Here is a 16,362-nt window from a genome sequence, read left to right on the forward strand (position 1 = left end):
ACCCCGTTTATTCGGCAGGCGAGAGTAATTATTTTTATTATCATTTTTATTAGCTATAACTCTGTTATTGAATTGTTAATGATATAAAAGTCAATTACTGCTAATAAAATTAAGTTGCTGCATTATTTTGCATACAAAATACTATTATGGAAATAAAATAGATATGTTTATAAGAATTGTAACCTTTCTTTTCTGATTATTTAATCAAAATACGGGCAGTTTAAAGGGTATAAAAAGATGGGCAGACAGGTAAAAGACTCAGAGGGATATAGCCTTTTCTTTTGTTAAAAAAGAGGTTGAAAATTTAAAAAGTTGGTGAAAAATATAGTCAAACTACGTACGTATTCGTTGCCTTGAACACCTCTTAAACAAACTTGTACACTTTTGGGTGACTCTCTCCCCCGTACTTTATAAAAACCTTTTTTTATGACCCCCCCCTTCGCAAAGCGTGCGGGGGGGGGGGGGGGGTAATGAACATATCTTCGCAGTACATACTTGCTCAGCACCCCTCAAAAAAAAAGCTAGATCCGCCCCTGTGTATGTATGTATGTATGTAATGTATGTATGTATGTATGTATGTATGTATGTATGTATGTATGTATGTATGTATGTATGTATGTATGTATGTATGTATGTATGTATGTATGTATGTATGTATGTATGTATGTAATGTATGTATGTATGTATGTATGTATGTATGTATGTATGTAATGTATGTATGTATGTATGTAATGTATGCATGTATGTATGTAATGTATGTATGTATGCATGTATGTATGCATGCATGCATGTATGTATGTATGTATGTATGTATATAAGGGGTTTCTCTTGAAAGCGCCAGTGCTCAAAAATATTGTTAAAATTTGAACACTAAAAACTCTTTTTTTATCTTTCTATAAAATATTGCAAATAAATGATTTCTTTATTGGTTCAATTTTACTATTGACTGTTGTATTCATTGACGAACTTTCAGCAAACGGAAGTTTTTGATCATTTCCTAATTCTTCTATCTTCCAATTCAGTTCTTTAATTTCTCTTTCTAAAGCTGCTATGCGTCTATCTTTTGCTTCATCATCTTTTGCAAATCTGTATAAATAAATTTTGTATAAAGAAAATCCATTTTTCAACATTTTTCAGCATTTTTTTTTTCAACATTTTTTCATGTTGAAGCAATAAACCAAAATTTAAGTTCGAACTTTGTACGCTGAACGAAGTTCGAATAAAAAATACAATAACGTCACAACTTGTGATGCTATCGTATTTTTACGTTAAAGAACTCAAATACTTTCTCTCGAAAACAACGCAAAACAATAAAATATTACCGGATAAGTCTTAGCTTCAAATCTTTTATTTTTCTCTCTGCACTTTCTAGCTTTTGATTTTTTTCTTTCAGTTTTGCTTTTGCATATTGTTCGTTGTCGCGACCTTCTTTTATGCGCCGCGTTAAAAACTCTTCACCGGACAAAAAGAAAAAGGATACTGATATTAAAAACAAAATCAAGTTTACTTGTTCCTGTAACAAACACAAAAATAAAGTCAATAAATAAAGACAGTAAAGATAAATTTACAACTATGAATTATAAATAATATTATAAAAATAATAAAAGTAAAATTATAAAATTATGTTTTTATTTCTGCTCGAACAAATGGGCTAAAGGAATAACTACCTGATTCAAATTGCATAGCTTCAACGTTTATAAAACTTTCTTTCTTATGATTATGATCCGTCAGATCGCCAATACTTGCTAAAGATGGCTTCTTTTTTAGATTAGCGCTAAATAAAAGCAAATCATCTGCTGCTGTCTTTGCAGTAAGAAAGGTTTTATCGATGCTTGAAGCATTATTTATATATAAGTCATTTTTATTAATTTCTAAATTTATTTTACTTTTTTTATTATCATCGCTTTCGCACGATTGAGGGTTACTTACAAAATCAAGTTGATTTTTGATATTTATACTTTCTGTTATTGTTGGAGACGACCACGTGACATTATTTATGTAGTTAGATGCATCTGTTACTTCGTAAATCAATGACTCTCTTTTTCTGTCATTTTCATTTAGAGTAATTTTGCTTAGTTCATAATCTTTTCCATTTTCTTTGTTCTCTTTTGATGGTTGGTCATTGCTCGAGCTTTGTACATTTTCGTGAGGTTTTTGATGAGGATTTTTTGAGTCTATTGTACCTTCATTAACATTCGAACAATTAACAGCTTCGCATGTTTCATGGTTTGAAAGACCGTCAGTGTTTTCAGTTTTATATTTTGCTTCATAAGTGAAATTGTTGGTTACCTCTTGAGATAACAGGTCTTTATTACTTTCTGCTGTAGATGAAAAGTTTTTTTCTGTTTCTTCCTCGGTTGCAATTAATGGATTATCAGCTTTTTCAGTACTTTGATTATTTTCACTCTGGTTAGTATCTAGTTCCACAACTGATTGATTAAAGTCATCATCCTTGGTGGATTGGTTATGATCAGTTGTTTCTTCATTTAATGTTGTTTTTGTTTCTGAATCTATAACGGACAAAATAAAGCACTAATTTTCAAAAAAATTATCAAAAGTTTCATCAAAGAAAAGTTTTGAAAAACATTGAAACTGACGAAATGATGGGAATAAACGCAACTTGTTTGACTTTTTTAAGTGGATTTCATTTTTTTCTAAAAATACAACAAATTTTAACTGGTAGTGCATTATTTTAGTTAATCAAAACAATTTTATAGGTGTTTTTTGGTTCTCATAAAATCTGGTCAAGAAAATTTTACAAGTAATTTAACTTTAAAATAGTTGTGTTAGCTAAATTTTAAAAAAATATATGAATGAAGGAATTATTTTATATGTAATTTAAGTAAAGAGTGTGATTTTTATCATCACTTAGAACATGTATCTTTATTTTTAATTTCTTTTTTTTTCTTTCTGAAAAATATAAAGCTAAAAAAATATATTTTTGTTATACCAAAGTTGCTACTATAGGTAGATAAGCTTAGGTGTACCAGCTAATACTATGTGAGTATAGGCTGTATAATAATTTATTGCATATTTATCATTTAAGTATAGCGAAAAGACTTTTTCAATTAGTTGAATCTTTAATTTTCTCCGGACATCTGTCCTAAAAAACTTTTTACTATTTCCACTCTTAAAGCTTATGGTGTTCCTTCTCTTAGGCATTTATTGCTCAGTCTTTGCCCAGCAAAACAAACATAAATGCAAAAAAAAAAAAAAGAAAAAAAAGAAAGAAAAAAACAATTTTCATAAGTAGTTGTAAAAATACTTTATGCCTGGCAACAATGGAGTCATGTGTAAGTAATTGAAAATGTTGAAAAATTGTTTCTTAAAAATAGAGGCTTTATAACTATAGATTATATTTTTATAAATATATATAGAAACTAAATTATGTAATTATAAAATGCTATTTTGTTTTAACCCTTTAAGACGCATGCGTAGTATTGCTATTCGATTAAAATCGCTGAATTTATTTATGTATAGACTTGTTTCACCAAAGTTTTTAGTGTGACAAGTTTATATTTATAAATAAAAATTTTATGTATATATATAAATTTCTCACACCAAAAATTTTGCTTTATTAAACGCATCAAGTGTTTTATTTCAAACGCATATTTGCTATTTTAAACGCATCAAGTGTTCTATTCTAAACTTCAAAAAACCAAACGCCAATGCTTACAAATTTCTTAAAAAAGATATCAGGATTTCCTTGAAAAGATATCAGGCGGAGCGAATGCCCTTTTCTCCTATTTTGCCCTAATATACGGGCATCCGTGATAATAGGCTGCTTTAAAATAATTATCATAAGCATATAATAAACAAGTATAATAAATCGATAAATACAATAGATAAAAATCATATTATATGTAAATGTAGTAAAAGTATATAGAATGTAGAAATTTAATAAGTATAAGTAAATCTGGTTAATAAATACCTTTAAATATAAACTTCCTATAGAACAAAAAAAAAAACAACAGCCACAATGATCATTTGAGAACATTTTAGAAAAAATTTACCATTATCCGAGGCTTCAACCATGGTTCATAACAAAACGTCCGCCAACTAATTTTTTTTTTATTCGTAAATTGTATTACTAGTTATTTACTAATTTTCAAAGCGATTCAGACAATAAACATAAATAGTTTTTTTTTTCTCGACTAAAAACATCCCGCTGATAATTGGTGTTTAAACAAAATAAAACTTAGGGGGAAAAAAAATAACTACTCAAACTCTTTCTTATTTTTCTTTCTTATTCAAACATTCCTCAGTTGTTGCGTTTTTTCCTGTTAACTGGTAAATATTTTGGTAACTAATGGAAACAACCATAAAAGTGGAATACTTTTTATCAAAAACCTTTTTGAATATTTTTAAAGGAAGAACGTTCAATAAAATTAGATTAGTTTTGGTGTTTTTATTGATCTTTGATATGTCTACTATGATGTATCCGTTTTCGATAATGTCTACCATGGTATTGGTGGACATCATCGAAAAGTATTGAGGAGATGTTTTTAGTTTGTTGAAAAATTGCTTTTGTAAATGGAATTTAATGTTAATTTTATTGTTAAATGTGAAAACTTTTTCTTCACATAACAATATAAATAAAATGTTAATCATATTAGTCTCAATAGCTCAGTGCTTATCAACTATCAAGAATTATCTATCGAGAATTAACTATCGATAATTGCGGAAAGCAACCTTCACTTTTATTTTACTAGGCAATATAAACGATAAAGTTGATATTGGCTGCTCTAAAGTTAAAAAAGCGAATGTTCTGATTAAAAGTATAAAAATTTCCTAGGAGTCATTGCTGACCAAAACCTTTCATGATATGAATGTTATACAAAGCCTGAGCAAATGTTAACGAATCAGGTTAGAAAATCTACATCAGTTTCTTTCATCCTAAATGACTATTCCTGCGCTTATATAACTTGGGGAATATCAATAAAAATTAAATTAAATAGAAGTAGATAAGCATCAATAACAGAAATTGTATAATACATTTAAAAAATAATAATTTCAAGTAATGAAAAAATAATCTCTCTCTCTTCCTCTGTCTTGTTGTCTTTCTCTCACTAAATTAAAAAACGAAAAAATAGCACGAGCAGTACTCTATGGCGCGCATTACTGGTGGTTTAGTACTACTCAGTGGTAATTGACGAACTATCACTAATGATTACTGGTGATCGCCGCGAATACGTAAAGTTCAAACACTTAGATAAGATTTTGTCAGAGATATTCAATGCACAATTAAGGTGGTAGGCCTATGAAAAAATTTTTTCAAGTATTAAAGATATATTTACAATAAAACTAATCAGTTGTTAACAATAATTATGAAATTAAACATAAAATCAATAAAATATATAAAAAAGTGCCTCGCTTGCCTCGAAATTATATTAAAAAGTGTGAAAAAAACGAAAACTTCAAAACACAATTTCTCAAAAACGACAATAAATCAAAACTTCAAATTTGGTATGGTAGTTCTACATATGTATAAAATTCATTTGTCATAGGATTTTTAAATTTGCCTTCCTAGTTCAGATTATATTGACTTTTAAACTTGAATATATATTTTTATAAAAAAACTCTGGCAGATAAAACCACATTGTAGCGCCCCAAAAAAAGAAATTTTAAAAATCTTATGACAAATGAATTCTACATGTATGAAGAACATATCCTGAAAATTTCAGCTTAATTGCTTACTTTAAACTGGAGATATCATGTTTTAAAATTTAAAAAAAAACTAAAAATCTCAAAATGAGAAAAATCGAGTCAAAAATTTAAAATCAAAAAATTACGTCTAAAAACACTCCTTAAAAGCTACCAGTGCTATATGAATCAGTTTTTTCAGTATCTAAGTATCCTTTATGAAGAGATCTAAGTTTTTTTCTTTGCCTTTTGCATATTGAAGTTGATTTACGACGCTTGTTTACAATTCGCTTTTGGTCCTTTAAAATCAGTTTTGGAATAGTCAATGATCCTAACAATCCGAAGTGACTTAAAACAGATTTTACCCCCATCTCCACCGTCATTATAATGAACTATTGCAGAGTTTATACAAAGTTCAAATGTTCTTCTACTTACAAAAATGTTTTTAGGACATCGAGTCCATAAAATTGAATGAAATGCTTCATTTGAATTTTGGGTTTGACCATGTAAACATTTACTTAGCAAATCGTCATCAGATAAATCTTTAAAAATAGGTTTTATTATATTATGAATAAAGATAGGCAAGTTAATTTTGTTTGTGTGAGTACTTGTACCTTTAAACTTATCTAGTTGCCACTTGCACCATGAATATTCATCCCTAGGACACATAGAATGACGAATGCTATTATCACTAAAATTTGTACTGTGCCACAAAACTGCTCCTATTGCTTTTTTCATTGCATAAATGCTGTTAGTGTTATTTCTAATTGCAATACCATAATAATTCTGCATTGAGTTAATTGCACTATTAGTCAAATTTCCTTTTCCATGTAGGGGTTTATTTGTTCCTTTATACTTATGTACAATTTTTCGCAAGCGTGTACCAAGTCGCTTCTGCACATGCCCAATGCATTCTAATTTTATTGGTTGAATATTATAACTTTTATATGGGTTAGATTCTTCAACTTCTTTAAAAGAGGAAGTATCACCGTCCCCGAGGTATTCATGATAAATCAAATTGTATTTTTTAACTGATCGAGAAAAGATTTCCAACGCACCAGCTGCTTCCATCGCACCAGATGACTTTGTATGGTTAATGTGACATATGTGATCTGCTTTCCATCTGTTGTAGGCTGGTGATCCTCTGTGTTTTTTCCACATTGAACAGCCTTTACAATGCTTGGAAAAAGCTTTAGTGTCTATAATTTTGTTATTAACAACAGCAGTTACAACACCATTTAGTGATGTGAAACCCCGCCTTTGCCAAGAGCCATCAATTGTTACTCTTTGTTTAGTTGGAATATTTAAAGTTTTGTCTTGAGCTTCTTCAGCTGCTTTTTTCATACTATTAAGAGCAGCCTTCTCATATGCTGTATAAATTTCATTGTCATTAAGTTTAGAGAATGGTGTTTTAGATAAAGAAAACATATTCATGCATTGAGAAAATGTTTCCATTGCAGTAAAACCTTTACCAATTTCACGAAAACCAATTACTGCTCTTGCATTTGCTTCGTAGATTTTAGGACCTTGACCATGTTTTTGTTTAATGCATTCTTTTGATGTATAAACAGATTTAAACCATTCGCATGACTCACATAACAGTTCTAAATTATGGGCAAATCCCTTTCTCTTCTTTCTGTTATCAATGAGAGTTATTTTTTTATGGCCACATTCAGGACATACTAACAAAGGTTGAAATAAACTCTTAAGTATAGAGAAATTAACAAATAAAAAGTAATCATCTTCCTGCCTTATTACTTCACTCTTGGTATTGAGATTAGTTTGATCTATAATTAGCCTCTTTTTACTTATGCAAGATGAAACTTTTTCTGATGAAATATTTGAAAGATTTATTCTTGAATATTTGTTTAAAGGAGGCTTTTTCTTTCTTTTTCGTGAAAAATTTTGCTTGTTGCTTTTTCCAGAAGACATTACAATTATACACCAGTACAACTTGTTTGATTTAAATCAAGAGTTGAAAAATTCATAAATAATGATTTTATTCCACAACCAATATACAGTTCAATACGACAATTATTATAAGAAAATGTGATTTTAAAGCATGACCAAAAACAGCGCAGATCTATATTAAATTGGAAAAAGAAGCTTCACAAAATTTGTCATTTTGACCATCAAATTTGGGTAAAATAAAGGTTTTAATCTTTCGTTGCTATGGCGTTGCTAAGGTAAATAAACAAACTAGCTGATAATATAAGTTATTTTAAACCCTTTTAGTTTGATCAAACCTAAACAAGTTATATATCAGAAGATAGAGGATAAATTTTTACATAAATACAATATATTACCTATTTTTTCAATTTTTGATCAAAAATCTCTATTTTTGATAGGCCTACCACCTTAATGGTGATTATTTCGTGTAATCAATAACACGAAATTTAAGTTAAATTTGGCAAAATACAAGAGCATAAGAACTACATGAAAAATTACATGAGTAATTATAGAAGTTTTAAAAAGTTACTTAAGGATAATGAGGAGGAGGATAGTGTTGAAAATGATACCGACTCCGTTTCTTTTTGCAGGCACTAGAAATTGGATTTTCTTATATGCAGTAATATGTAAATCGTGTGGTCCATACAAGTCTCTGTGTGTCAAGTTTCACATAAATCTTATTTTTACATTGTTTAATTCCATGATTATGAATATTATACTGCATGAATGGTATTTATCAATGTTTATGTTGAAATACTAGTGAAAATTACTCATGAATTTTGACGCAAGTACAACTAGCAGTACACGATTTGCAAAACAATACAAAAGTTTTTTTATTTTTGAATTTTGCATATAGATACTTGTAGCATGGACCCCGTGATATAATAGTTAAATTTACACTCCAAAGAGGCGCGCTAATGTTTTTTATCTGTCAAAAAGTCGCGCAAAAAAATGCACTTCTTTAGGTACGTTTCACTTTTTTAAAGTGAAACAAGTTTTTTAACCTTTTCCAAATCTATAAAAATAGAATGACAGAATTTTCTTATTATAGTTAAATATGTAGCGGTCATAACCACCCATCTCAACCAAGCGCATTAGAGATTTTGCCACATTTCATCCAAAATCGTCCTTTTATAAACGATTTTTTTCTGCATATTATCGTAAATTTCATTCTGCAAAATACACCTTCTAACCTAATGAGTTGCATTGAAGGGTCGTCGTTACAGGCCATCTCTCTTTAGCATCCTCGTGTGGAAGGCCGCAGGATGAAGTGTCTCGGCGAAGTGAGCAGATTTTTTCAACTACTATATTATATACCTTCAGCTACCAAATATTTCCCAAAGCTATTTTTTTTCTCTTTTTTTTCCATTATTATTATAGAAGTTCACATTCTTATAACCTTTTTTCTTTCGTAAATATACAGCTTACACGGTTTACGAAAAATAGTTTTCCTATGCTTCATCAATTAATATAGCTCTAGAATACATAATGACTTTGTGCTATAATATAGTTAAAGGAATACCGAATCATTGGTAGGCATATACCAAATGCCAAGAATCCACAACCACCTCTTTACCGCATGAGGATATTCTGTTCTGATGTTGTCTCTGCAAAGTCAAGATACTGGTATTTTATGAAAAGATTAAAAAAGCTTAAGAAAGCTGTAGGAGAAATTGTTCAATGTACTGAAGTGAGTTTTAGGCTAATTTTATTTTCTATTTTTCCTGTTTTAAACATAAACACAATTAAGATAAAGTAATTGTTTTCTAATAAATTTGCTTTAATAATATTAGATTTTAATAGAAAGTAACATTTAAAAAGAGATGATATAATTTGTTCAATGTGTAGGTCTTTGACAAAAGCCCAACCACAGTTAAGAATTTTGGTATCTGGCTTCGATACAATTCTCGTAGTGGTACACACAACATGTACAGAGAATATCGTGACGTTACTACAACTGGTGCTGTCACTCAGTGCTATCAAGACATGGCAGCTCGTCATCGTGCTCGTGCTGGCTCTATTCAAATTCTAAAAGTTGAAAAAGTTGAATCAAAGGCTTGTAAGCGACCTCATGTAAAGCAGATGCATGTAAGTCTAGTTTAAAGTTCTATAACTATAAAAAATCATAATAAAGTATAAATAATTTAATGTGAATTAAAAATAAATTATATAGATACATTTTAAAATTATATACTTCAATGATTAGAAAAATGCACAAGCGAGAGCAGTGAGCTCTGTGATGCTTTGTTTAAGTCAATGAGAAGTAATTTTAACTAAAGAAAAAGGAATGTCCACTAGATATTGTTAGTAAAAATGATCTTGTGTGTAAAAGTGCTTAATATCTGCCTGCAGAATAAACTCTTCAGAATTTAGCTAGTAGATTTTTCCATTTTTATAAAAATGAGTTGATAACTAAGCTCTGAAAATGTAAAAAAAAAACTTTGTTAATTGATTGGCAATGTCATATTAAATTAAACCATTATTAAATATGCAGAAAGTTGTTTGTTTCATGTTTTCTATTTAATCATTCTCTTCAAACTTTCTCCATGAACTTATTTTTATTAACATAAGTTTTTGTTTACCATTACAAATTTTTAAAAATTGCAACTATAAAGTAATTTTAAACCTTTTAGTTTTGGTTTGCAATCTGTAACATTTTAATATCATGAAATTTGCAATACATTTGTATATTATAGGAGTATATAGAAAAAGAACTTTAAGTTTGAATATATCTGGCATTGTTGTTCAGACAATTTTACTGATTTCAAAAAGACTTTTTCTAAAAGTCTGACATAAAGAAAGTTATAATTTAAAACTTATGATTTGCAGTTATGAAACTGTTGCATAAATTTTTTTTAGCTAAATCCTATTTGTTAAATAAGTCAAATGTTTTAAGCAGTTACATTGGGCAGAATAAAGTTACATCAATATAATCTGTTTAATAATGTACCGTTAAATTAAACCATCTTTAATCAAGTATCATTCATGTAATTTAATTTAGTCTAATTTGTTATAACAGTCTTGTTATATTAGTTTGTGCTTACTCTTCTGTTTTGTTCAAGGTGTTGAGTAAAAGATTTCTTGTTATAGTTTTCTTTAAATAAACCCTTGATAAAGAAAATAAAGATCATGATTGATGTAGATTTTCTTAAACTATGTTAATAATTGCCTTTAAACATTATATGTAAATATATGGTTGGTAGGTTTATTTCATAAGAGCTAAGTTATTTATTATCAAGCATTTTAATTGTTACTCTAGTACCTACTTTTGATAATTTTTATGTCTCATTTGTTTCATCTCTGGTATTTTTTAAAAGCTGTTTGTAATGACTTTAAGACTTTAGCCATTTATAATGCAAATAAATCATTTTCAAATATCATTATCTAATTGTTTTTCAAAAGTAACTGTTCTAAAACGTGTTTCTATTCTACTAATACATTTAATTTCAATGAAAATCAACATGGTAGCAAGAATATTGGGCAGAATGCACTTTTCCTTAAGTAATTTGGATTCAATAATATCTTGCTATATCAACTTAACAAAATAGTTTATTAATATCAGCATGATTTTTTGCTGATGGACTATTTGTAATAGTTATTAATTTACTGTTAATTTGCTGAAGTCTTAATAAAGTTTGCAAGTAACACTCTGTATCAGAAGCTTGGTCTTCTGTTTCAATTTTTCATCTTGCTAGAATAAATTTTCAGATGTTTTTAAGTTTATGCCAATAAATTGGTATATAAAAACACATAAAAACATTTACTTGTCGAATTTTCTATTTGCATTTTATGCATAAAAATTTTTAATTTCATTGAATATAGTTTTGTTTGATGCTTATTTCCTTATTTTTGTTTTATTTAAGCTTGCTTTAAATTATAAGACTAATTTAATTGTTTGTTTGTTTTAGAATTCTAAAATGCGATTCCCTCTGCCTCATAGAGTGTTAAAATCGAATTTCCGAACAACTTTCCAAGCTCGTAGACCTCATACTTTCCTGTAAATTTTGATAAATACAATTTAACAGGGTGCATGACTATTGATTTAATTTTTAAAAGAACTGAGACGGTTGATAAGATAAATCGTCTTTTTATTACCAGTTGTTGAACTAGTTTAGCCGTATTGTCGTTTTGCTCTTAAGCAGCTTGTTTGCTCTTAAGCAACTTTTGGGACCGGTGACGCGTCATTGAAATTTTCCATGATCTGACGCAAGCTAATATGAATTTTTTTCTCGAAGTCCAGATTGTGTTGCTCCACTGTCTTATCTGGGCTGTATCAAACAACTTCACATTTTGGAAAGCTACCTGATTTGCACATTTTCAAATCTGAGTCTTTTTTCTTAAAAAAAAAATTAATGTTTTTTCTCGAAATTATACCGGTCCTGAAATGGCTAAAACTACATTGACAAAAACGTGTATTTTGATACACTATAAAGTGAATAGTTAAAGGCGTAGAATTATTATAAGCAAGAAAAACCACTCGAGTGCACTAACTTTCACACTAAGAATAAGCTTAATCAGTGAAGACTTCTGTTATGCGATCAATTATTGAAAGAAACTGCCTCAATTTAGATCATTTGACATCAGCTTAGCCTCTCATGTTGGCTTGAGTCGTCAACTTTTGCCGTGAGCTTTTCCTGTCAATGGTAATTTTTTCCGCTCAGTCAATTAACTTAAGGGATATCACCCCTCCCCCCATTTTTAAATATAGATAATAGGAAAAAAACTTGACAAAGCTTTAGCAAAAACTAATTTAAAAAAATTGAGTGTTTTAAATGGAACAGATTTTTTAAAAAAAATTCTGAGTCTGATGACCTGTGTGCCAAAAGTTGATATTATAAAAAGGTCCTTTTTTGAAAAGTTTAATTAGCCTTACTGTTTTTTTCCTTGATACATCAAATTTCTGTTCCACTTAAAACACAGCTCATTAAAAAGGTAGGTATGCTGAAAATACCAAACAAAAAGCTCAAATGGTTCTCTTGTAATTTCGGCCGGCATATTTAAAAGTATCTAACTGAGAAAACTCCCAAAAAGTGAAAAACAATTAAAAAATCTATAAATATACCAAATATTACATATAAGGTTCTAATTGAAATCAAAAAACCTCCTGTTTCAAATGTTTTGCATTCTTTTTCTAAGGTTTTTTCACTTGTCATCATTTTTTTAGCCCTTAATTTTTGACGATACAATTTTTTATGTGAGTTTTCTTGATCGACCATTTAATGCGGGTTTTGTTTATGTCGTTCAAAGCGTTTATTGTATAATAACCTGGAATCATGTTAAGTTTTTCATAAATTAAGATTGATGAATAGGATCGAAAATCCTTTAGGTTGCCACATTCCGTCACAAGGTACACCAATATCTAAAATCGCATCATCATTTTGACACTGTTGTCCGAAAATCAGCTACAACATCATCTATTGTTACTTGTGTAACTTCCTCTGCTATATTAACGATTTTTAAAACAAGTTTTCTTCTAAGTATCATAGTTTTTTTGCATCATTGGTTTTGGGATGTTTATGAGGGTTGTAAATTTTTGAATTCCAGAATGTCCTATTCCAAGAGTTCTCATTATGTATATTGTTCGTGTGTTTATATCAAAGCTTCTTTTTTTATTGACTGATTGAGAAGTGTAAAAGTCGTTTTGATATTTTCATTTTAAGTCCAAAAAGTTAAAGCTCACAGGCAAGTCCTCACTTTTTGCTGTTGTTTTGAATTATTGCTAAAGTTGTTTGCAAACAAGTGGGACAGTTCAAAATGCTTCAAACCAATTAGAATAGTCAGTTATTCTATAACCTGTCACATCTTTGTTTTTAATATGGGCCTACTTTGGTGTTCAGTTGAAAAGAGCTTCAACCTTGTGAAAAGAAGAACTTGACGTATCGAAGATGTCGGTTTGATTATCAACATAAGATTCAATATTAACACTTATAGAAGGAGTATTTACAACAATTATAAATTTTTTTCATGCTTTTACTCTATCTACTTTTACCGTGATCGAAAATTTTTTAAAAAAGTTATTTCTAGTAAGGAATTGCGATAAAAATTTAGCTGAAACTCAAAAAAAAAAAAAGCTTCCTTTTCATCGAGTTTTTATAAATCTAACAAAAAGCCAACAAAGTTTTTTGTTTGTGAATTTTATCTTGATTTTCTATGTTACAGAAGTCATTTATTAAGGTGTATTATTAGGGGTAAGTTTACTAAATAAAAACGACATTTTTACTTACTAAAATAAAATGCAAAATTGTGATACTTAGAAGAATTTTTAAAAATAGCCACTATTATTTTTGAAATCCCCATACATTAAAATATCTAAAACAAATAAATTTTTTTTTTTTTCATTTTTTGAATATTCTTGGGGGTTTATATCTCTTAATAATTTTCAAGACTTGGATTTGCATCACTATTAAGACTCCTAATGCGGTTTCTTACATCCCGTTAATGTGCGTAAAATACTTGGGTTGTAACAGCAAATTTTTGATTATCAAGAGAGCTAAGTCTTCGCCAGGGAAAAGTATATATGTGTAGGTCTAACATCAGGGAGATAAGTTTGGTTCTAATTTGGTATCGGAAAACTATTCAAAACAATAGACACTGGACTTTAGTTTTTCTTGTAAAAGCTTGTGTTTTGTTTCAAGACATTGCGTAAAGAGGCTATTCGATAAAAACCGATTTAATTCAATTAAGAAAAATGTTAACTAAAAATTTTTAGTACTAATTTAAATGTCACACCAAAAATCTTGCTGTTTTAAACGCACAAAGAGTTCTATTTTAATAAATTTCCAAAAAATAGATTTTAAATAATTTATACTAAACATTTTACTTAATCGTTATTATTCGTAAAAAATCGAAAAACCAAAGTCCGGTGTCTACAAAACAAATCAGAAATTCAGGTCTGATATTCGTAGAACGATTCCAGGTCTGATACAAGACTTTATCTTTAAAGTTAAGTTTCAGAGCATTTTTCATTTTTCTGATAAATGTTTTTTGCTTCATAAGAAAGAAACACACTTAATTTGCTTAGTTTACTTTCGCAAAAGAAAATGCATCGTCTCAGCTACTTGCAATTCAAAATGTAAATTTTCAATGGTCTTTGGACCATTGAAAATTTACATTTTGCCACTCTAGTGGTTGGTAAACTGCGGCTCTTTCGAGACTAGACAGTGAAATTTTTAATTTTAAACATTTTCTGATCGCTGGTCTACCCTATTAAGATTAAATAATTTAGAAAGACAACCCAAATGCAATGTAATATCACGGTTTCCCCTAGTTATCAAACATGTTTGGGATTAAAAAGAAATAAATGGAAAAAATATGAAGAGAGTTATACGATAAAGAAGTAAATAAATACAGCATTACATTTCGCACCGGGTCACTTAAACTTATCTTTACAAAAACAAAAAAAGCTTTATGAAGAAAAAAGAAACTTAGTGAAAAAACATAATACGACTCGCAACAACATTTTTAGATCAACGTTTATTTTATATTTTGTTACCTTGACACACCAGAGAACAACTTTATACAGAGTATATTATCTGACCTGCGTGGCGTATTGAGCCCTACTTATCATATATCTCAATGAACTGTAGTTCAAAATTAACCAGAACTGAATTCGGAATTCAACTCATTTTAAAATTCTTTAAGATGTTGATGTGCTTCTTTTCTTCTCGATGAAATAATATAACTGTTAATTGTACTTAATATGCATATAACTGTTAATTGTACTTAATTTTATAGCAGAATAATGCTAATATTATAGTTGTTGATTGTCCTGGGTTCATTTCACGGATTATAGCGTTCATTTTACTTCAATTTTTAGCTCAACCAATAACATTAGCTAAAAGTATTTAATGTGTTATTGTCCCTAACAGGCATCAACAGGTCTCCTTAGAGTATATCGTTTCAATTTCTAATTCTTAGATAAATAAAAAACCTTTTAAATAAAGTTTATTTTTATCAAAATTTACCTTTAAGTTATTCAGCTAAAAAAGTTAAAGTTAAAAAAAAACTTTTAAACTTCCATTTTAATGTTTTACAATTTTGTCCTCGTACCAGTTTTTTTCAATTCAATTTTGTCTTGAAACCAAAAAAATCGCATTCAAAAAAAGCTGCTCTTATTTATCAATCTTTATTGCATCATTGTTAAAATAACGTACTGAAAAAATGGAGATATTCTTAACCACAAATCTTATTGTATATATCTTTTCCAGTAACTATGCACAAAAATCCAGTGCTAATAAAATTTTACAAAAAAACAAAAAACTTCTGGGCAGTATTTTTTGAGGATGAGTAAACCCCATTCCACCATTGTAAATGGTTTAATTTTTTATCAATTAAGTAAAAGTTTCAAATGATGCAATTGTTACTCCAAGAGTTTGTGATATGATTAATGCTACTTTGTTTTTTTTGTAATTAGAGAGCTTACGATATGAAAACTGCAACGGCAACGGAGACGACAAAGGTCTGGATCGAGCGGTTGCGACTAGCAGTTGCGGTATTCATATAAAATTAGTTACGAATTTCTGCTTCAAAAAAAAAGAAAACATCTTGAAATAAACAAAAAAAAAATTAAAAATGGCTCCTTTAAGAAATGTTAGAAATAGTTTATTGCTTGCATTAGAATCAAATATCATAGACGACGAGGAATTTTTACTACTGTACAAATTTAATTCGTCTAAGAATCCAGATTTACCGTTTTGGAGTTATAAGCAATTTTGTTTAGAAATCATGTCTGATGATGAATGCAAAAGTGAATTTAGATTTCTACGTAGT

At 28.9% G+C, this 16,362-nt stretch overlaps 2 protein-coding genes across 2 annotated transcripts; one reads left to right on the forward strand and one right to left on the reverse strand.

The window, feature by feature from the left end:
* Positions 1–473: 473 nt before the first annotated feature.
* LOC149885259 (uncharacterized) lies at positions 474–4,221 on the reverse strand. The gene is made up of 4 exons (XM_090096684.1): positions 4,014–4,221; positions 1,668–2,510; positions 1,323–1,452; positions 474–1,086 (listed from the first exon to the last, which is right to left on the reverse strand). The coding sequence occupies exons 1-4, from the start codon at positions 4,033–4,035 to the stop codon at positions 894–896; spliced, it is 1,188 nt and encodes a 395-aa protein (XP_089952810.1). The 5' UTR covers positions 4,036–4,221; the 3' UTR covers positions 474–893.
* Positions 4,222–8,765: 4,544 nt separating this feature from the next.
* LOC145195021 (large ribosomal subunit protein eL20-like) lies at positions 8,766–11,627 on the forward strand. The gene is made up of 4 exons (XM_080072781.2): positions 8,766–8,876; positions 9,104–9,283; positions 9,442–9,681; positions 11,502–11,627. The coding sequence occupies exons 1-4, from the start codon at positions 8,859–8,861 to the stop codon at positions 11,592–11,594; spliced, it is 531 nt and encodes a 176-aa protein (XP_079928907.2). The 5' UTR covers positions 8,766–8,858; the 3' UTR covers positions 11,595–11,627.
* Positions 11,628–16,362: the final 4,735 nt, after the last annotated feature.

This window comes from Hydra viridissima, unplaced genomic scaffold (genome assembly GCF_058129835.1).
Source record: "Hydra viridissima isolate aposymbiotic clone 2 unplaced genomic scaffold, HvirCarnegie_v1 scaffold_8, whole genome shotgun sequence".
NCBI classification, from domain to species: domain Eukaryota; kingdom Metazoa; phylum Cnidaria; class Hydrozoa; order Anthoathecata; family Hydridae; genus Hydra; species Hydra viridissima.

Excerpts from the sequence above, each read along its gene's own strand:
- LOC149885259 (XM_090096684.1), bottom strand. The coding sequence starts at position 4,035 with ATGGTTGAAGCCTCGGATAATG. Across the intron at positions 2,511-4,013 it reads GGTTGAAGCCTCGGATAATG|ATTCAGAAACAAAAACAACA; the intron begins GTAAATTTTTTC and ends TGTCCGTTATAG. Across the intron at positions 1,087-1,322 it reads TTGAAGCTAAGACTTATCCG|ATTTGCAAAAGATGATGAAG; the intron begins GTAATATTTTAT and ends TTATTTATACAG.
- LOC145195021 (XM_080072781.2), top strand. Across the intron at positions 9,284-9,441 it reads AAATTGTTCAATGTACTGAA|GTCTTTGACAAAAGCCCAAC; the intron begins GTGAGTTTTAGG and ends TTCAATGTGTAG. Across the intron at positions 9,682-11,501 it reads CTCATGTAAAGCAGATGCAT|AATTCTAAAATGCGATTCCC; the intron begins GTAAGTCTAGTT and ends TGTTTGTTTTAG.